We start from the raw sequence: 21,490 nt of genomic DNA, 5'->3' as shown, positions 1-21,490 counted from the left end.
CATTTTAAAAGTCTTACTTCAGATAATGACTTGATTGAAATCAAACAGATTCACACACCCAAATACCAAATATGTCAAATATTCTGACTTTGATAAAAGCATAAGGGCGCATTTTTGGTTTCTGCGGAGGAGAGTATTATGAATTGTTTTAAAATTGAGCTCTGTGGTTTTTTCCATAAGGAAATTACTTAACCATTCTATAATTCAGCTCAGCCCTTTGAGAAGATGTGGATAACACTGTTTTTCTTTGCCTCAAAGTGAATCATTCATTCAGACAAATACGTATTGGTCATCTGCCATCAAATGTACAAGGTACTGGTTTAAGAATTAGCTTACTTTTTTTTTAAACTTAATACTGATTTCTCTTTTAACTTTAGTATTTGTTTATAAAGAAAAAAAAATTCAGTCAGGACGTATTAACCAGTATTAGTGTAGGACACAGAACATTACTGGGGATCAGGAGACTTGAGCCCTCATATGATTTTGCCACAGATATTTAGCAATCTGACCCTGGTGAAGGTATACCCCTTCCTGAAGCAGATGGCTTCATTTCCCATAAGTGAAGAGGTTGGGTTATGTGGTCTCAAGTTTTATCTGTATCTGCGTTTTTACCGTTTGAAGATCAGATTCATGTAGCATTCTTTTCCCCACATTTTAACAATCCCTACATGACAGTTTGTAGACATGGGGTCCGTTTGTAGGCTGGATTAGAGTCACACAATCAGAAGACTATAAAATATGTGCATACCTTTTAGAGAATAATATACTAAGTGTACTTACCTTCCAGGTAAAAATAGAATATTACAAGCATTTAGAATAGTGACTCCCAAACTTAAATGTGTATATGATACACCTAGAGATCTCATTAAGTGCAGACTATGATTCAGAAGGTCTCAGATGGAGTATGTGATTCTGTGTTTCTAATGCACTTGAAGGTGATGTCAGTGTCAGTAGTCCACGGACCTCTTTTTGAGTAGCAGGGCTTTGGAATCCCTGACATGCTTCTCCACAATCATATTCCTCTCCTTCCTCTGCCTTTTCTTTTTCTTATATAGTTTTGTCAGTTATATATGTATTTCTAAAAAATACATTTTTATTGTTTTCGAAAACCTAAAGTGTCAGGTCCAAACCTAGCTGTGAAAGGAAAGAGCTCTCAGGAGAAGATAAGCCGAATGAGTTTCCAATTCATTGTGTGGCTTTAGCTTGTTACATTCACAAAAGTTCCATCTGGAGAAATCACGTGCACAGCCCTCACACAAGCTGTTTCTGGTGTGGGGTGCGTGTTGTGCAGTCGTCACATGGCCCAGCTGGCCTCTTTCAGAGGAGCTGTGCCAGGTGGTTGCTTGATTTGTCTGCTCCTTTAAGAGTGTTAGGTATGCTGAGGGGGTGTGGAGGGGGCTGGTCTTGGGATCATGAGGGGCTCTATACGCCCTCAGGTCTGTGGGGAGAGGTGGCTGAGCCTGACTTGGCTGAGGTGTAGGTAGGGAGCCCCTAGGAAGGAGGGAGAGGGCTGCCACCTGGGCCTCAGGCAGCATGACTTCCTCCTCTTTACAGGACACACGCGGAAGGCCAGCATCAGTGATCGCGTGACACTGACAGCTGGAACAATTGTCATCCTGTGTGCCATTTCATGACGTTTGTGTCATAAATGTCTAGCCCCCAACATTGGCTTTGGAATACACCTCACCAGACAAAAGCCTTGGTTATATTACTAAAATACTAATATAGTAGCATTATTATTTAGAAGAAAGAAAGAACACCCACATGCTCACATAACAGCAATTATTTTCACTTAGTAATGAGACTGTAAAATCCAAGAAGGCAGAGGCCAGATCTTTTTCTTTTTTTTTGCTTTCAATCATTTCACTTTAGCACCTGACCCAGGGTCTGACTCATGGTAAACCTTTGGTTAAATTGTTGTATAAATGATATAATTTTCCTTATAAACTTAACTTTTTCACTTATGTGTATCTTTTTCTAATATAATTAATATAGTTTTACTACATATAACTACATATTGTATATAATTTATTACTTCTCCTTTATAAAGAGGATTCTAGCAAATACTTCCGGGTTTTTATAGATATTGTAATTTTTAATGATTTTATGATTTTAAAATATTCCATAGGTTCATGTACATGAATTTATGAAATAATCTCTTTAGTACACTCAGACTGCTTCTAGTTGGTCTTTTACTTTTTAACAGTGCAATAAATATATTTCTGCATATTTCACAATTTCCTTTAAGCTTCTTACTTAAAATTCCTTCTTGAAGCCACATGGAGTAATGGCAGAGGTGGGCGTTTTTAATCATTATGCTCTTTGACCTTGCAGGCAGATGGATGGTAGGCGATTTCCCCCCGGTGTGGTGAACTTGATATCTCAACTTTGCTCTGTTTCTCTCTTTCCACTTTGTCTAGATGGATGTTATTGTTGTGGCTCTTGCAGATTAGATTGGAAAGGTGTGAATTGATCAGTATGTGAAAGCTTATGATAGGCACTGAATATTAAGTTCTAATGCTTTCAGGGCTTTGAGGAATTAAATCCAGCATTGGGGAGTGGAAGGTGAATACTATATAGGGGTAGATGTTATGGATCGCTACTTTTAAATTAGGAGACTTATTTAACTCCTATTGGGAATTTGATTTAAACACCAATGCTTTGTTAGGAAAACCTGACTTAGAGGACAGAGATTTATAAACGAAAATTATTTCTGAAACAACTAATGTAAAATTATAGATATATTCCCATATCCTCACCATCCAGCACTTTTTATCCTTTTACTGAGCCCCCAAATGCACCGTAAATAGTTAAAAATAACTATGTATATAATAAAGAAGTAGTAGAAGACTGAATAATCATTCCAAACATGGAGGAATTGTGAGGCTAACGCAAGCTGTTGTACCAAGGACAGTGATCTAAGAATGTATCCCTGAGAATAATGGGTAAGGCTGGTGTGGATGGAGGGCAAGAACTATCCTTACCTACCTTCATTAGCTTCAGTTCCACAGGGGAAGATACAAAGTTTCAGCTGTCTTTAAACCAATAAGGACCTACTGTATAGCACAGGGAACTCTGCTCAATGTTATGTGGCGGCCTAGATTGGAGTTTGAAGGAGAATGGATACATGTATATGTTCCGCTGAGTTGCTTTGCTGAGCCCCTGAAACTATCACAGCATTGTTAATTGGCTACACTCCAATATAAAATGAAAAGTTAAAAAAAAGTAGCTTGTTGAAGCCCCAGTTTCAGCTTCTTCTTTATTCCTCTGATTTAATAAGAGGAATGAAGTAGGGACAGCTGTGACTCTTAGCACTGAATAATAGCCATAATACTCTCAACCAGGGTAGCCTTGAGACTTACCATTGATGTAACCACTGAAGATGATGACTTACAAAAAAAGCTCATCTTTTATAAGGGAGCAGTGTCAGTGCAAAATAACTTGTAAAGTCAAGGCATTTGCAGACTTTCTGCATATAAGTTATGGTGGTGGGAGGGGGTGGAAGATGAGTAAGATGTCTGTTTTCAGTGTGCTTACGGTAGAATAGGGCAAAAAACAGATTTTGAGCAAGGTAAGGAAAAGAGGGTTCTGTTACTATATCAGTATGATGACTCAACTTGTGGAAGCTGTTCTGGGAGTTTGTTAGGCACGTAGGCCTGTGTCTGTCCTGTAATTCGGCCCCACTCTTCAGCTGTCCCCATCTGCTCCCACCCTCTGGCCTTGTGCTTGCCGGTTTGTTTGTTTGTTTTTTGGTGCCAGTGAGACAGTGCTAGCTTGGAAGGAAGCAAAGTGGGATTAGTTGTCTGGGACCCAGTGGGGAATGCCTGTGGCTCAGGGAGCAGGTCAGTTGCCCAAGCAGGGCAGCATCCTGTACTCTCCTTTGAGCACCTCGTTTCCATCTTACAGCAGCAAGAGGCCATTGCTCTTCCCTCCTCTAAGGATGATTGAGCTGCCTGTGAACTTTTGATTGCTTCCTTTTATCTGCCTGCCACAGCGCTGGCCCAGTGGGAGACCATCCAACTTAACTTCCCACAGCTGTTCTAACTGCCCACTTTTTATGCTACTTCATTTTTCTGGACTGAGTAAAGACATTGAGTTAGGAGTAAGTTAGGAATTGAGTGGCTGGACGCTTGGGGGTTAGAAATTGGTGATGGAGGGGAAAAGAATGATTACAAACTGGTATAAGATTCAGGCCTCCTCAAATAATAAATTTATATGGGTAGACTGGAAACAAAATGTACCGTTGTTTAACCATAATTATACAAAAGACAATACCTACTGCATTAATCCTGGTATGTGTGTGGGAATTGCTAATGTCATGTGACCAGCCCTAAAACCTTACTAGTAGGAAATAAAAAAACTATCTCTACAGAAAATAAAACACTATTCTTTTGAAAACTCTTTACAGTGGTTCATTTGAACAAGTAGAAGCTCAAAGATATTACTGTGAATCTGTCTGAGGCTGTGGTTTTTGTTATGCATATTTAGTGCCTATAATTTGAAATCACTTTTAACCAAGTCTTAAAAAAAGTCTGCATTAAAAACAAAATCAGATATTGTTAGTCACGCTGAACCGGTGCCAATAAAAATATTAGTCATTAATATGAGGCAAAGCTCATTCATTCTATGTAATCTTGGAAACCATTGGAAAGTCCAGTTGTGGTTTTCCATAAATAGCTTGGCTAACGATGTTGTGTGATGGCCTATTGTAGTGCTCAGGAAAGTCTTGGACAATGTGAACTTTGCACTCAAGAGATTAAATATTTACCAAGAAGGAGAGTCAGTTTGCTAGTAAATATTCTAGGTGGGGACTTATTCCTTTAGACATACCTAAACAGAAAATTCCTGTGGTAGAGACAGGCTACATACAAGCACTTGTCAACTAAGGTTATGGCTCCCAACTCTGAGTGGAGAAATGAGTCCATGAAGTAGGTAATTCAGATCAAAATATATTTCATAATATTGATAATTGTACAGATAGTTCTGACTTAACTCATGTATTTGTGTTCAGGTATTTACTCTGCTTTGAATACAGATATGCACACATAGCAATAATGGTTAGTGCTTAATAGTTCTTAGAATGAAGAGCATGTTATATGGTTTTTTTTAAACCCTTACAAATCTTATGTGTACAGATTGACAGATGGTAACTCAAACCAAACCAAGTTTTGTATACTGCATTGGCTGGAATGTGCCTTATGTTTTGAATTCTTTTCTATTCTTTTGGAAAATACGTTGAAATGTGAGACTGTAGGAAATTAATTTAAAATAGTGACATTTTAACTCACAGGGACTTTATTGAATCTTCCTGAGCAAGCAGTGCTTTGCCCAGGTGCACATATTTGTTGTTAGATTACCTCTCTGAAGCTGGGTGTGCATCAGTGTAATACAGTGGTTAAGTGAAATCGCCTAGACAGAAGCCTGAGAGTGATCACTGATGCTTGCTCAGAGGGTGTAAAGTAGAAGACATTTTTCAAGGGAGTGGTTGAAAAATTTTTTTCATTTTCTTTGTTAGAGGAATTACTGGAGGAAAATGCATAAATCTTTTACCAAATAAATTCATTCGCTTCAAGGATGCATCTTGTTAGGTCTAATGGAAAGGTAGTATTTCAGGTTAAAAAGAACTAGTATATTTATACACCCCAGGAAATGCACTTAAACGATCATAAATGATTTTAGCTAAGAAAAAACCACACCTATTTTCTTCAAGTTAAACTAATAAAATTCAGCTATTAAGCTACCAAATTGAAAATGCTTCTGTAAAGGTTTTCTTCAGAATTCAGTTATGAGCTACAGATACTCGTCCATTACAGATCACTACTACCATTTGTCTGATGATATTGGGATGCATAAGGTAGAGTGTGGCCATGAGACTCTTCTTGGGCATCTCTTCGGGAAAAGTTAGCAAACCAGACACAATGTCATTACCAACCATAACTGAACTCTTCAAAAAAAAAGACCTGTGATTTTATTAAATTCTAGGAAACAAATTACCTTCTCATTTGCTGAATCAAAAGAAAATCCATCAGTTATTACGAACCCTCATTACAACCCACTTAAATGTGGTTATATAAATCAGGAAGTCCTCTATTAAAGTGGAACATTTCCAAATGCCTAAATTGTTTATATAAATAACATTTTCTTTTGAACTCTGTAGAGGAAGCATATTTGACTTTTTTATGGCTCTCAGTTGGACAATTGAATTATTGTTTTCCATTTTCTTTTACCACCCTTATTTTTGCACCCACACAGAAACCACCCACAATTAAGGATTGAAACAGCTGGGAAAGTTGCACATTTCAGGTGGAGTTCCTCTCTTTAAAAAAACACACCACTTGAGAGAGATGTTTTCATCATATTATCTCTGTATTTTAAAGAACTTTATTTGATTTAATTTGAAGTTCAAAGGCTTAGATTGTTTTTCCAGAATCTGAAGTTAAAAAAAAATTCAGAAACTTATCATGTTAAAAGTCACATCTCAAAGAAAAAAGTTTGCCTTTTAATTTATCGATATACTTTAATCCCCTGAATCCCCTTTCTGTTTTTGTGATTTGTTTTTTGCGGTATGCGGGCCTCTCACGGTTGTGGCCTTTCCCGTTGCGGAGCACAGGCTCCGGACGCGCAGGCTCAGCGGCCATGGCTTATGGGCCCAGCCGTTCCGCGGCATGTGGGATCTTCCCGGACCGGGGCACAAACCCGTGTCCCCTGCATCGGCAGGCGGACTCTCAACCACTGCACCACCAGGGAAGCCCTGTGATTTGTTTTGCTGAACAAAAAGTGGCTGTCTTTTTCACAGAGAAATCAGTCTCTTATCTCCTCCAGTAAATTATATGCTGTCTGAGGTCAGAAAGTTTTCTCACATTTCTATTCCTGCAGAATTCTTTAGCACCTTATTTGTAGCAGAAGCTTAGTAAATATTTGTTGCATAAATAGTCCCCCTGGAAAACCTAGTAAACTTTAGTTTCTAGAAACAAATCACTTTAAGGTGCATAAATAAAATTTTAGAGTCATATATTAAAAAATAAAATGTACATATTTGGGTATATCTAGAATGATTCTTTTCAGTATGGTAATAAACTAAATTTTGAGAGGGAAAATAGTTCATATATAGTCATCCCTTGATATCCACAGCAGGTTGGTTTCAGGAACTTTCATGGATACCGAAATCCTTAGATGCTCAAGTCCCTTATGTAAAGTGGTGTGGTATTTGCATATAGCCTACACAATCCTCTTGTATATACTTTAACTCATCTCTAGCTTACTTATAATACCTAATACAATATAAGTGCTATGTAAATAGTTGCCAGCATTTGGAAAATTCAGGTTTTGCTTTTTGAAACTTTCTGGAATTTTTTTTCCCAAGTATTTTTAATTCACAGTTGGTTGAATCTGAGGATGCAGAACTGGATACAGAGAGCCAACTGTATTTACATATAAATACACAAACACAGACACACACATATATGTAACTTTTGCATATAATTGAGAATGATTTAGAACAAATATCTTAATATTTGTAAATGTTTCAAACCAGAGCTAAATATTGTAATATTCTTTAGTTTATTATTCAATGTTTATTGACTACTGTTAGGTGACAAGCTCTGTGCCAGTCCCCAGGGACCTGGTGGTGAAAAGAGTAGTCAAAGCTTTTGCCCTCAAGGAGTGTACAGACTAAAGAATAAGATGGTAGCAATATCCTTCCTTTAGAGATAACATGCCTTAAAAAAGGCTTATTTCAGGGTGAGTGGATAGAGAGTGAAAAGAGAACTTTTATCTATGGTTAGTGACTTATAAGAGCTCAAAAAAAATTCAACAAAATGATTAGACAATGAAATAAATGCCCTGGCCCAATATAACTTGGGATGCAGGAATATACAGTTGATTCTCATTATCCACAAATTCTGTATTTGCAAATTTGCTTCCTCTACAATTTATTGGTATCCCCCAAATCAATACTCCTAGCACTTTTGTGGTCATTCGTGATCATCTGTTGAGAGGTGAAAAAATTGAGCCGCCTGACTCATGGAGAATCTACTGTATCAAATATGGTGCATTTTATAGGTGCATGAGGCAGCCTTGACTCATTGAAGACGAATAGGATAGATTTTTGCTCTTCTATAAGAGCAATAAGCTAAAGTGTATTAAAGAAGAAAATTCAGTTGGGGCTTTTTGTTATTATGCAAAAAATTATGACAAAAATGTCATCAAGCGTATGCCATGCTTCAGGCTTAAAATTATAAACTAACCATATGATTCCAATTTTACCAACACCATTCTATTCATACCTAAAATAAAAGAGATGTACTCCAACTGTGGTTCTGTGGGTCAATGCAAGCGCATTAAAACAAACAAATAAACAAACCAGGTATCCATAGGTTACATTTTAAAGTCAAGCTACCCATGCCCCGTTTTCTCCTGGGCACAAACCCAGAGAAATGGCCAAGTTCCATCTTGTAAGAAAATCTCATCTGGGGCAGCCTTCTTCCAAATGCAGTCAGAGTAGTCTTTTTAAAATGCAAAGATGATGTCATTTCTCTGATTAATGCCCTGAAATGGCTTCTCATTGTCTTCAGGTTGAAATTCCACATCCCTAACATGGCCTATTAGGTCTTGTCTACCTGCCCATAACCTTTACACATGGCATTTTTTTTTGTTGTTGTTAGATGGAGGTGAAAGTGTGGAAAATTTTATTATCATTCAGTTTTAAAAGCTTTATACCTGTGGTACACCAAGGGGAAGGGGTTCTTAAAGAAGTGACTCTTTGGGTCTGGTCCCTGGTTTAGGAGTTGTGGAGCTTTGGTATGTGTTTGTTAAGTGCTTTAAGAATTCACCATCTTGGTCCTGGGCTGGTAAGGTTGTGCCAGTTTCTTCTTCCTGGAGGATAAAAAGAGGACGTTGAGGATGATAACAATTTTGGTGTCTGGGATGGTGAGAAAATTTATTAGAGGCTCCAAGACTCCAGCCTGGACAAGCTGGATCAACTGGTCCACGGTGCCCCCAGTTGTGAAGTTAGCCACTGTCCAGACAGCCTCTCACTGGGCTTTAAATTCTCCATTTTCTGGAACAGCCACCAAGGGAGGCAGAGCACTGCAAGCGGTCAGCTGCTGGATGTGCTGGCGGGGTCCCGCGGCCACATCACTTAGGGCCCAGGCTGTCTCCTTCTGGATGGAGGAGTGGGGGTGTGTGAGGAGCTGGAGCCACACAGCCAGGATGGCCGTGTCCAGGGCCAGCTGGGTCTGGTGGTCCGTCCCCGTGACACAATGTTCCCCACAGTGCGCAGAGAGAGGGTCAAGACATTGAGTTCTGAGCTGCCCATGAGTCAACCAGCCTGGGCAGGACCCCTGTGTCCACCACTTGGCTGATGTGTGCATCGCAGCCATCGGTGAGGTAGGACAGGGCCCAGCAGCTGTCCATGAGAACCTCTGGGTGCCATAGCGGGTGGAAGAGGGTGGGCAACATCTGCTTCACTGTGTGATCAGAAGGGTATGGGTTCTTGTACCGGCACAGGTTGGACAAGGTCCACGCGATGTTGCACAGGTCTGTGACTGGTATACTTGATGAAACCAGGGTCAGCAGATGTGGAATGGCATCACTCGAGATAACGTTGTCTCTGAATTCTGGTCCATCATCTGCTATATTACCAAGGACCCACACTGCCTGTTCACACACAGTCATATGAGTGGAAGACAGGAGCTCAGCCAAGGGCTGGATGGCCCCTCCATCCACAACGGCGCGAGTCACCTCTGAAGTCCCCGAGGTAATGTTGGTCAGAGCCCAGGCTGCCTCGAGCTGCAAGTGGGGGTGAAGGGATGACTTCAGGAACAGAAACATGTTTTATTGCATATTGGTAAATATTAGGTATCAGAAAGGTAAGCCATGGCCCATGTGTGTGGTAGGTGCATAGTTTCTACCTTTGTTGGTTAATTTCCTGCTTTGCTTAATAGAGTTGATCCATCCATGTTGAATATCATGTAAATTCTGCATCCACTTTGAAAACAGCTTTTGAAGATAGTATCGTGTCACAGTTGTCTTCTTGGTGTGGAGTAGTTTCTATCTTTCTATTGGGGAGCTGCATTTCTTCAATTCTAGGATAATTCATGTACCTTCTTTATGTACATATGGGGGTGGGAAGATGGGAAGTTGCACAAGCTGTTGTTCTTTTTGTCTGGTTTTTTTTTTTTGAATTATCAGAAAGAGCTACTTCTGACAGAAATGTTGGCCTGGTTTCTTAGAATCGCAAGTTTAGTATCGTAGAGTAGAAAGAGACCTTGGAGAACATGGGAGCTAAATCTGTCATTTTGATTTAGATGGAGGTGAAATTATTTTCTAAAGTCACACAAGTATTAGAACCTTGATCACCTGGCTCCTGGGTCATAAGTTTGAGTTTACTTGTTCATTCATTCAATAAAGCACTTGAGATTTGTTAGACACCGTTTGGGTGCTGAAGACACATCATGTGCAAAACAGAAAAAAAAAATCCCCACCCTAATGGGTTTGCCATTAGTCAGAGGAGTTAGACGATAAAATACATAACTTCATTATATATTATTAGACCATAAGTGCTATAGAGATACAAAAAGAAGGGAGATTAGTTAAAATTTTTCTTTAGTATTTTTAATATACAGATATCTAATTTCAAGATAGTGGTATTACTGTAAACTACTTATAAAATGAACCTCATTTTACCCTCCATTCCCTGTGTGATCAATCAAATTTATATGACTATGTAAACATTGACCTATTTCTGGATTTGAAACCATTTGGTGCAAAAGGTGTAAAGGTATCTTATTATTATTTTTTTTTTGGTGGCACACGGGCCTCTCACTGTTGTGGCCTCTCCTGTTGTGGAGCACAGGCTCCGGACGGGCAGGCTCAGTGTCCATGGCTCACGGGCCCAGCCGCTCCGCGGCATGTGGGATCTTCCCAGACCGGGGCACGAACCCATGTCTCCTGCATCGGCAGGCGGACTCTCAACCACTGCGCCACCAGGGAAACCCGTAAAGGTCTCTTCTTAGCTGTAGTACAAGGATTGGGAGTCACAGAATATCGCAGAGGGCTTGCCACATAGTCTCAAGTTTAATTTACATGTCCTCAGGAGACACTTGAGGCTTGTGATTGAAGTTGCCCTTTAGGAGGTTTATTCTGGATTCAATATATGTGATGAATTATAGCATGGAAGTCTTTGCCAGTTCAGAGTTGAGTCAAGGATTGCCTTCATCAGCATTTTTTTTTTTTTTACATCTTTATTGGAGTATAATTGCTTTACAATGGTGTGTTAGTTTCTGCTTTATAACAAAGTGAATCAGTTATACATATACATATGTTCCCATATCTCTTCTCTCTTGCGTCTCCCTCCCTCCCACCCTCCCTATCCCACCCTTCTAGGTGGTCACAAAGCACCCAGCTGATCTCCCTGTGCTATGTGGCTGCTTCCCACTAGCTATCTCTTTTACGTTTGGTAGTGTATATACGCCCATGCCACTCCCTCACTTTGTCACAGCTTACCCTTCCCCCTCCCTATATCCTCAAGTCCGTTCTCCAGTAGGTCTGTGTCTTTATTCCTGTCTTACCCGTAGGTTCTTCATGACATTTTTTTTTCCTTAGATTCCATATATATGTGTTAGCATACGGTATTTGTCTTTCTCTTTCTGACTTACTTCACTCTGTATGACAGACTCTAGGTCCATCAGCATTTTTTTTAATGGACCTAGAGAGAACATTTCTAAATATGAATGAAATAATAAAAGTACAGTTTCAATTTTGACATTAAAAGGTTTGGACCATAAAGGCAATAGTCCTGGAGACTGTATCTGAAATAAGTGAGTTAGGAGGCAGGACGTGGGCACCCAGAGACTAATGAAAACTCACTGGCAAAAGGCAAGGACAGCATATGAGCAATGGAGACAGCCTTGGGGTGGGGGAGGAGGAAAGCAAGAAAATAGTTGAATAACAGGCCTACAAAAGAAAGAAAAGCTTGCCTTGGATAGTTATCAAGGAATATGTGGCTGGGAAAAAACAGCTTAATTCAGAGTAATTTCTTGGTCATTGAGAGAATTCAGGATAGTTGCTGAGTCATGATTCGGAGGGCTGTAGAGAGAAGAGCTTTCAGGTCCTGCTTGATTCTTAGGACTCAGACATAGTGTTCTGTTTCTTCCATTACCAAGAGGGCCACGAGTAACTACTTCTGCCATTGAAAGTACAGATGTGCTTCAGGCAAGGAGCATTCTTACAAACCTTATTTTAAACAATTACACACACACACACAGTCATGTGTATCTACTGTTTTCTATTTAAATATATTTTTAACTCTTAACTCCTTACACAAAGAGCGTGCATTCCTCCCCCCCACCCCCGCCACAAAGTCAGCAGTTGCCAAGCTGCCTAGCATCAGAATCAAGTATGGGGAACCTTAAAATTTTGATCCTTGGGCTTCACCCCCAGACCTGAACTAAGGTACAATCCTCTGCGTTGAGACATTAGGAGCCTTTCATTTTATGGAGATTCGTGTTGTCTGATGCAGCCTGGGAAAGATTGTTACTCTAAACAATATACTTGTGCTTTATACCGAGGGAGGGAGGCATAACTGGGGAAGGTACTAAAACTGGGAAAAGGTCTGTTCCAGAGGAGTGCTTTGTGGGTCACCAGATCCCTGATGCCTAGCATTTTGCCAGTGGAGCCACTGAGGCTATAGAAGCCATGTGTTTGTGGGGAAACCTGGTCATTTGTTGTACCATTTTCCCTTGACAGCCTGAAAAAAGGTTTTGGTTTATGCAGAACAAATTGGTCTGTCTATCTATCTATCTATCTATCTGTCTATCTCTCTATCTTAGAATGAGAGATAGTGTTTATGGGCCAGTGTAGATGCTATGCAGATTACTCAGGGATGAAGGAAAAAATCAACTTTTCAAATTAAAATCCCATATAAGATGTCATTTAGTTCATGTTGACTTTGGATTCTCTGGAATTCTCTACTAATAATATCTTCTGAGTGCAAAGAACCTTATGGGTAATTTGGTACATGCAACATGAATAAGATCTTCTTGTACCCTTATTAATAGAAGGGGGTCCAAAAATAGCTTTATGATATCATCACTATATTACTCAGGAGAATGTGCTGAGTGCTTTAGGTAGAGTAGTAAGAACAGAAATGCTGTGAGAGCACCAAAGCTGGAGAAGGGACATCAGAAGATGCTTAAAAAGAGGATGCTATTTGAGCTGAGTCCCAATGTCTAGGTAAGATACAGCTTAGGAAATGTATTGGGTTGGCCAAAAAATGTTTTGGTTTTTAAGTAAAAATAAAAGACACATTTTTCATTTTCACCAAGAACTTTATTGAACAATGTATTCACACTTTTGTTCCACTACCTTCTGCCATTTTTCAGGCAACTTCATAATTCCATCTTCCCAAAACTTTTTATCTTTTTTGAGCAAAGAACTGTTCCAGGTGCCTTTTACAGTCTTCCAGGGGGTTGAAATTTTTTCCACTAAGAGAATTTTGTAAAGACCTAAATAAATGGAAATCCAAAGGTTCAATGTCTGGTGAATACAGCGGATGAATCAGAACTTCCCAGCCAAGCTGTAATAGTTTTTGCCTGGTCATCAAAGAAACATACAGTCTTGTGTTATCCTGATGGAAGATTATGTGTTTTCTGTTGACTAATTCTGGATGCTTTTCGTCGAGTGCTGCTTTCAGTTGGTCTAACTGGGAGCAGTACTTGTTGGAATTAATCGTTTGGTTTTCCGGAAGAAGCTCATAATAGAGGACTCCCTTCCAACCCCACCATATACACAACATCACCTTCTTTCGATGAATACTGGCCTTTGGTGTGTTTTGTGGTGGTTCATTTTGCTTGCCCTGCAATCTCTTCTCTTCCACATTATTGTACAGTATCCACTTTTCATCGCCCATCGCAATTTGTTTTAAAAATGGAACGTTTTCATTATGTTTCAGTAGAGAATCACATGCGGAAATACAGTTAAGAAGGTTTTTCTCACTTAATTTACGTGCAACCCAAACATCAAAGCGATGAACATAACCAAGCTGGTGCAAATGATTTTCAGTGCTTGATTTGGGTATTTTGAATATGTTGGCTATCTCCTGCGTGGTATACCGTTGGTTGTTCTCAGTTAATGTCTTGATTTGATTGCTATCAACTTCAACTGGTCTACCTGACCATGGAGCATCATCCAGTGAGAAATCTCCAGCATGAAACTTCGCAAACCACTTTTGACACGTTCGATCAGTCACAGCACCTTCTCCATACACTGCACAAATCTTTTCTGCATTTCAGTTGTGTTTTCACCTTTCTTGAAATAATAAAGCATAGTATGCCGAAAATGTTGCTTTTTTTCTTCCATCTTCAGTATTAAAATGGCTACACAAAAATTCACCAGTTTTGATAAGTCTTTTTTAGAATGCACTCTGATATGACAGCTGTCACGTACAATCTAACAAAATTGTTTCAAATGAAGTTAAAGACAACTAAGTGCTACTAGAGCCATCTTACGGAAAACCAAATGAAAGAATCTTTTGGCCAACCCAGTAGTTAAAGGAAAGACATGGAAAAGGGATACTATAGGAATGTTAGTAGTTTCAAAGTACTAAGAGATCAGAAGTAGTAGCATCTCAAGCTAACACAGTTGGAAAGGTACTTTGGAGCCACATCATGGAGGCCCCAAATCATTTGCAATATGGATTTCTGACTTTATTTACTCATTCAGTTTTTGAGTTGGATAATGACACAATCAAAGGTGCCCTTTAGGAATTTTATTCTGACCATTACTACATAGGGTGAGCTGGAGCCATAGGAACTGGGAAACCAATAACTAGGCTGTTGTAATAGTACAGCAAAGATGAAGTGATACCCTTACATGGGTATGGAAGAAGGGTAGAGGAGAGAGATCAACAGCATTTGGCAATTGAATCTGTGGAAGGAAGGACTGAGGATAATCCATCACTCGAGTTACTAGGAGAATGGTGTTAGGGGCCCATTTATATGTTTATATGTGGCCAGGGTACCTGGGGGTGGAGCAGAATTATGAGTTAAGTTTTGGTACATGTTAAGTTTTGAGATTCAGACAAAATTCCTAGTAGAAATTCCCAGGATATATAATCAGATTTGTTAAATTTAGACTAGTGAGGTGGGGTTGTGGAACTGTGCCTAGAATAGAGGGAAAGTGTATATAAATTTCGGGTGAGCTAATTTGAGTTCAGAGGTTAGCTCTGCCAGTCATTAGCTCTATGGCCTTGCATATTATTTAACCTCTACATGTCAGTTTCATTATTTGAAAAGTAGGAGAGTGGTGATAGAAGATTTGGGTGTTTTACTTGTGAGTGCCTCGTAGGGTATTGTGAGGATTAAAGAGCTGTGCACCATGCTGGTGCGGGTACCAAAGCTCCTCCTTCCCTACTCCCAGGTCTTCTTGTCTTCCTCCTTCATGAGGATGGGAGTCCACTGGTGTAAGTTTGTAGACGAGGAGGAGAAATGGCTTGTAAGGAGAGAAGAGTGCTGGTGGAAATAAGAGCGGGGGAGAAAAAAATGGAGATGGATATGGAAAAGGGTGAGATTAGAAGCTTCTTGGGGAGTTGTTAGCTTTTGAGAGGAAGAGGGCCCCTCCTCTGAGACAGGCAAGTTGAAAAGAATGGAGACCATGTTGATCAGAAAAGCAGGAGGCCAGGCCATCTGGTGTGAGTGAGGGAAGTTTGGGGCTGGGTTCTTGAGAAAGGAGAAAATTCTTTTTAGATGGCCACTGTGGGAAATAAGATTAGGAGTAAACTAGAGTTGAATAAAAGCATTGCCAAGAAGCAGAAGCAGAGGGGTTAGATCGCTTGAACTCTTCGTGTCCTTGTGGGTGTGTGAATTACAGAAGAGGGAAAGTCATTAGAGGTTAAGAGGTTGTGGAAGAGAGAGGCTGCATATTGGACAAGGAAGCGGATGTTGAAGCTTCAGTAGGGTGGTGGCAGGAGCATTGGGTGCAGAGGAGGAGTATGAATGGGGTGCTTCAGCCTTTGTGGAATGTGAAGAAGTGTTAGGAGGTCAGTTCCTAATGGCAGTAAGGATGGGGGTGGGGGTGTATTTGGTGTAAATGCTTGTTTGTTAGCAGCAAATTACTGATTGCTCCCTTTAAAACAGGATACTTGGCGCCTGATTATCCTCTGAGCACAGATAGTTCTGGCTCTGTTTGCCTTTAAAGATGATAAGCCTCTTCTTTTCTGTAATGGAGCTGGGTAGTAGGCTGGCACTACCTTTTATCCACCCCACTCCTTTCACAATAATGGTTTGCTGGGAGAGAATAGACTTTGGAATCAAACATTCAAAACTGAATACCTGCTTCTCCACTTACTAGCTGTGAGATCATGGGGCAAGCTACCCCAGCTGATTGACCTTTTTCTCATCTGAAGAATGAAGGTAACACTTAACTTCTGTACCTCATATCATTGGGTGGGCATTAAATGAAACAGTTTATGTAACATCTCTACCTCTTGGCAGAGGTGCTCTGAAGTGGGAGTGGTTTACATCTTGGGAAAATGTTTTCTGAATTGGGAGTTGTTTTGGCTTTGGGAAACAGGTCAAACACCACAAAACAAAACAAAAACTAAAAAAAGGCAACATCAGAAAAGCACAGCTCTTCATTTTCTAATTAATATGTGTGCTTGGAAAAAAAATTAAATATATGTGGCTTGTAGACAATGTTATGCACAACAGTACTTATTGCATCAACATAAAATTTCATAGTAAAAAACAAAAAAAAATTTTAACTAGAATTCAGATGAAATTCATTTGAAGTAATGAGTAGTGGGATGAAGTTTTGGGAGAAACCAGCTGGAATCAAATTTTGGAATTGTGTAAAATTGAAAGGCCACCTTTCTGTATTTGCATGTATTCATTTGTCAAAACTTGGCCTTATGTGAATTGTTATATACTTTATATCTATATAAAATAACAAGCCCAGTCTATACATCTATATCTATATCTACGTATCTGTCTATATATAGAGATAATACTAGAATTCTCAAACTACCTGGTAGTTTGGCAGTTTCAAAGCAGATATTACTGAAAGGTCCTATCCCTGTTCAGAGAGAGTATATGAAGGAAAATCATCAGACATATAGTCTAGAATTATTTCTGTGCATCCACTGTGACTTTTGTCTTGGAATCATAATTCTCCTCACTTTTAGTAGTTATCAATCTGTAACAGTAGTAGTAGTGGTAGCTTTCTTTTATAGGTGAAGCCCCTGGCTTACAGATGGTATCTTTCTTCTTTTGAGTCCAGTTATTACGCCAGTGAGGATAAGATAAACCAGACTGAGTATCTAGTTAGACCAAAAGAATGAAAGATTGACATTTTGGCCACAAGTTCTGAATCTCAGCCCAAATGTACAGTGGCAGTCAATGTTGGGACTCACGTTGATAGATCAGATTAAAGTCTAGCACAGGTTAGTGCTTAGGGACCCATGGAATGTCAGAACCCAGGTATGGAGGGAGGCACTAGGAATAGGAGTTGGGAATTTAAAAGGAGACATATTACTGGTTAGAACCCCTGCAAAGAATCTGGCTAATATGGTTAGAGGATGAACAGGAACAAGAGAAAGCAGAAAGAGATCACTTGATATTAAGCCAGTGGATTCCAAAGTGAGGATTCTGTTCCTGTGTCCTGTTCAGAGTCTACACTGGCATCCAAGTACTGGACAGACAGATTATAGCATAGCTAATGGCAGTATGGAACAAGTGACGAAGCAGAAACAAGGTAGTTCCTAAGTCTGCAGAGTACCTGGTCAACTGGATAAAAGTTTAATTTTACGACTGTTTTCATTTGCAGGTTATGCATTTCTTATTGTTCTTTAATGCTTAATTAGAAAACTATGCTATAATATTAACCTTTGATTACCAAAATAATATCTAATATGCTCTTCCAACTTGATACATCTCATATTTACTGAAACCCAATTCACCTGAATACAATGCTACACAATGATGCATTGGTAGGATATAAAAAAAATTAAATGCCAGTTTTCAGGGGCTTGTTTTCAAGATTAATCTTGCTTTTTGATTTGTTTGGCAATGAGAAAAAAAAAAAGACTGACCACCTGGAGGACATTGTGGAGAACCCAGTTTAGTTACCTCAAAGAGAACTAAATTTGCCTGTGTTTTCGTGAGACCTTGGATTCCACCAGGCTGGGCTGTGAAGCTCTAGAAGAAAGATCAGTTCCTCTGAGTACTAGGGTGTATTACAGTGACCTGTCGGCATTCCACAGTGGGCCTGTGACTTTTTTTTTTTTTCTGTTGGTTTAGGAAGCAATTTATTGGCTTTGCAACTAGGCATCCATGGAGCTTGAAGCCACAAATAGAGTGGAAAAATCTTATCTGATGTTGTGGCTTTTGGAAACTAATAACTAGAGTTTGTGGTTGCAAATAATGCCAATATTGCAGACAGAGTGGACAGCCCGTCAGCAGGGATATTAATTGTTACCAAAGACTTGCAATATCTGGTGGGAGAGTTGGTGTCAATTTTTATATCACTCTGTTTTGTAGACATAGTATTTATTATTCAGGCATGCCACAAGCTGACCTTGCTGCCTGCTTTGTTTATGGGTTAAATTGTTCCTGAACCAAAACTTTCCACTGGATACTTCAGCCAGTATGCTACCTTTGATCTTTTTAGCGTTCAGAGAATTAGAACTCTCTCAGTGGAAGTTCCAGGCCTGAACTGCTGATGTGATACCCTGTTAGGTCACTGCATGCTTTTGTAGTGTAATGCTGGGTGTCCCTTGGCTATGTAGGTTGATTCTATTCTAATAATTCTCCATGTGGCCTAGAAGGATATGATGGATTCACCTGCTCTGGCTCAGATCCTCAGTTCAGTACTGATGTTTTATAGCCTTGCTCCTATTCTTCATGAAAAGTCAGTGCCAGAGAAAAAGCTTGCCAGAGCCTACTCACACCCAAATAGAAAAGTCAAGCGACTGTTGGGGCAACATCTGGACTTATAAAATATGATTGCATTGGTGCAATCTGGCTTTTATAGACTTTTACAGGTTTTCATGTTTTCCTTGAGATTTAATCAAGTCTAAATCCTACTGCTAACCCAGTTCCCCTCTATTCATCAGCATTATCTGAACTTCGTAAGTGATTTGCTCACTCTAATAAAGTGAAAAAAATGTGTTGTGGACATAATTGTATATGTCACTGATTTGTGATCTGTACTTTTTGGTTTTTTTTTGAGTATGTGTTTATGCTGTTTAGGTTTGAGGAAAGACTCCTAGGAGAAATATGTAGCACATCATTGTCTGACTATGATATAAATGTTGGCTAGATGTGAGAGAGACATGCTTTTTCAGTTCTTATAGTTGTGAAATCTGTAAACCCAAACTGTTCAATTGCTGAAACATTTAATAGTATATAATGCTTAGTACTTAAGGTTGTGGAATTATATCAACAATGAACAGGGAATAATTTTCTCTATTCTTGCTCATTCTTACTTCCAGACACTAAACAGATTTTCCACAGTTAGAAATAGTAGGATGAATTTAAGCCTGCTGAAAAAATTTGTTAGGAAATAGATATTTTATACTGTTCAGGAATGTTTCAGAATTTACGATATTGGTAAATACAGAAGCCATTATTGTACTTCTTCACCATCTAGGTATAATTCAACTGTTGCTTTATGAATGTTTATGCTCTTGGGACCCGTCATAAATGCATCTGAATAATAGATTTCTTTTGTCCCAAAAGTATTTTTCCAATATCACATTGTGGAGGTAAAAAGGAAACCTATAGCAGTGTTCTTGACCTCAATAATTTTTTTGGAAAGTTAAAATTTATATATAAAGCTACATTTTGATTGCTCTCCAGTAATCTCATGGTCCAGATGGTCAGGAAGGGGAAAGATTATTACTGGCAAATACAGCCAGGAAAGTTTCATGCAGGTGGCAAGAATGTGGATAGCTAACATAATTTTCCAAAGTATCTGGCCTATCCTTTTCATAATATTTTATGAAGTCTAGAATAAGAGTTGGTATGTTTCTCCTTATAGAGCAAATAGATGGTGGGAATGTATTGTTAAATTCATCTACTGAAAGCCCACTGTGTATTAAGTATTGTTTTTGGAATATTACTCTCACTAAATCAAACTCCTGTAATACCACCTAGGTATCGTCAAGATCTATCATTGCAGGACCAGCTGTTATATTTAGTGTTAGCCTGGACCCCCCAAATCAGATAATGCAGTGGTTTTTATTTATGTGAAAATCAATAAATAAAATATGGAGCATCACAAATAATTGATTATAAGAGAAAATATTCGGGTATCAGAAATTTGCATGTAATAAAAAATGTTTTCAGATTTTGCTTAAGCAAAGTCTTAGAAAAAGTGGCTCAAGCAGTCACAAAATCCTTAGCCATTTTGTATAAGGCCCTGTGATGAGTGCTGAGAGAGTCATTTTGTATATGTTTTGTGCCCAAGGTCTGGTGGAGAATAGACTCCCTCTAGTTTTCATGGCCTCTTTAGGCATTTGTGGGTCTCATGCACCAGAGATTCTAATACTGGCTTCTAATCTCTAGAGTACTGCTGGGGAACACTAACTAGGCAGCTTGGATCTGCCTGGTTTGTGTTGGAGGTACCTGTTAGACTTTGAGGGTGGGGCAGGCAGGGAAGTGACTGGCTATCCATCTGCCCTTTCTCCTAAAACCCAATTTATGTGATAATACCTTGAATTATTTTATACTTGCGTTATAGGATTGTTAATTTCTGTTTTCTTTCCTTGTTATGTTGTGCTTAGTAAACTATTAATGTGATACTTTGACATCATTATAAAGAAAAATATTCAGGGAAAAACATTAGGTATGGGTTTAAAAAGTTAGTAGGCCACTGTCCCTAATTCATGAAATAAATTATTTAGTGTTCCTGACTGTTTCTTATAGAACAAATGATGAATCTGAAAGCTTCATTTGGACCAAGAAACATAGTATGCTTTTATAGAACTAGGACTATAATATTTAGAGAGAACAGTCTTAGTTTTTTTGAAGTCATTTCCCTGAAAAATCAACCAAAGAAAAACAGGGAACAAAAGTTACTGTCAAATTGGGGCAGACCCAGAAAACTGCTGGAAGGAGAGTCGTTTTCGTTGTGAGGAACCAGACAAGCAGTTGCTTTTGCAAATGTTAAAATTTCTCCCCAGACTTCCTCATTATAATCTACTATTGTCATACTGAGTCTATAATTAGTATTTATAAGGGAAACAGACCAGAATTCAAGTAAAGCAGAAAATGGCCATTAAGTTTTGGACAAAGAGGTACAGCAGCAAAATGAGAACTTTGAGTTTCCTTCCTTGTAACCAAAATCTGATTTAAGGCAACACCACAATATTGGAGTAGCAGTTACCTTGGGGAAACCTTTGGACTTCTGAAGTCATCATCATAAAATACTCCCTGGGACCACTAGAGTGCTGCTACGTAGGCCAGCGAACATTTTCTGAGTTGATCAACTGGAA

At 39.1% G+C, this 21,490-nt stretch overlaps 2 protein-coding genes across 7 annotated transcripts in view; one reads left to right on the top strand and one right to left on the bottom strand.

Moving 5' to 3' along the window:
- ARHGAP42 (Rho GTPase activating protein 42) overlaps positions 1–21,490 on the top strand; it is a 330,059-nt gene that overhangs the window by 64,398 nt on the left and 244,171 nt on the right. The gene's annotated exons all lie outside the window — the stretch shown is intronic.
- On the bottom strand, positions 1,131–9,831 carry LOC114886820 (importin subunit alpha-8-like). The gene is given in 5 exon segments (XM_029207883.1): positions 1,131–1,599; positions 5,551–5,595; positions 8,899–9,257; positions 9,260–9,321; positions 9,324–9,831. Coding segments are annotated over 5 exon segments (1,443 nt in total).

Source organism: Monodon monoceros, unplaced genomic scaffold (genome assembly GCF_005190385.1).
Source record: "Monodon monoceros isolate NGI ecotype Baffin Bay Population unplaced genomic scaffold, NGI_Narwhal_1 Super_Scaffold_7, whole genome shotgun sequence".
NCBI classification, from domain to species: Eukaryota; Metazoa; Chordata; class Mammalia; order Artiodactyla; family Monodontidae; genus Monodon; species Monodon monoceros.
The sequence above is the reverse complement of the archived record's forward strand: the minus strand, read 5'-3'. Positions and strand labels throughout refer to the sequence as shown.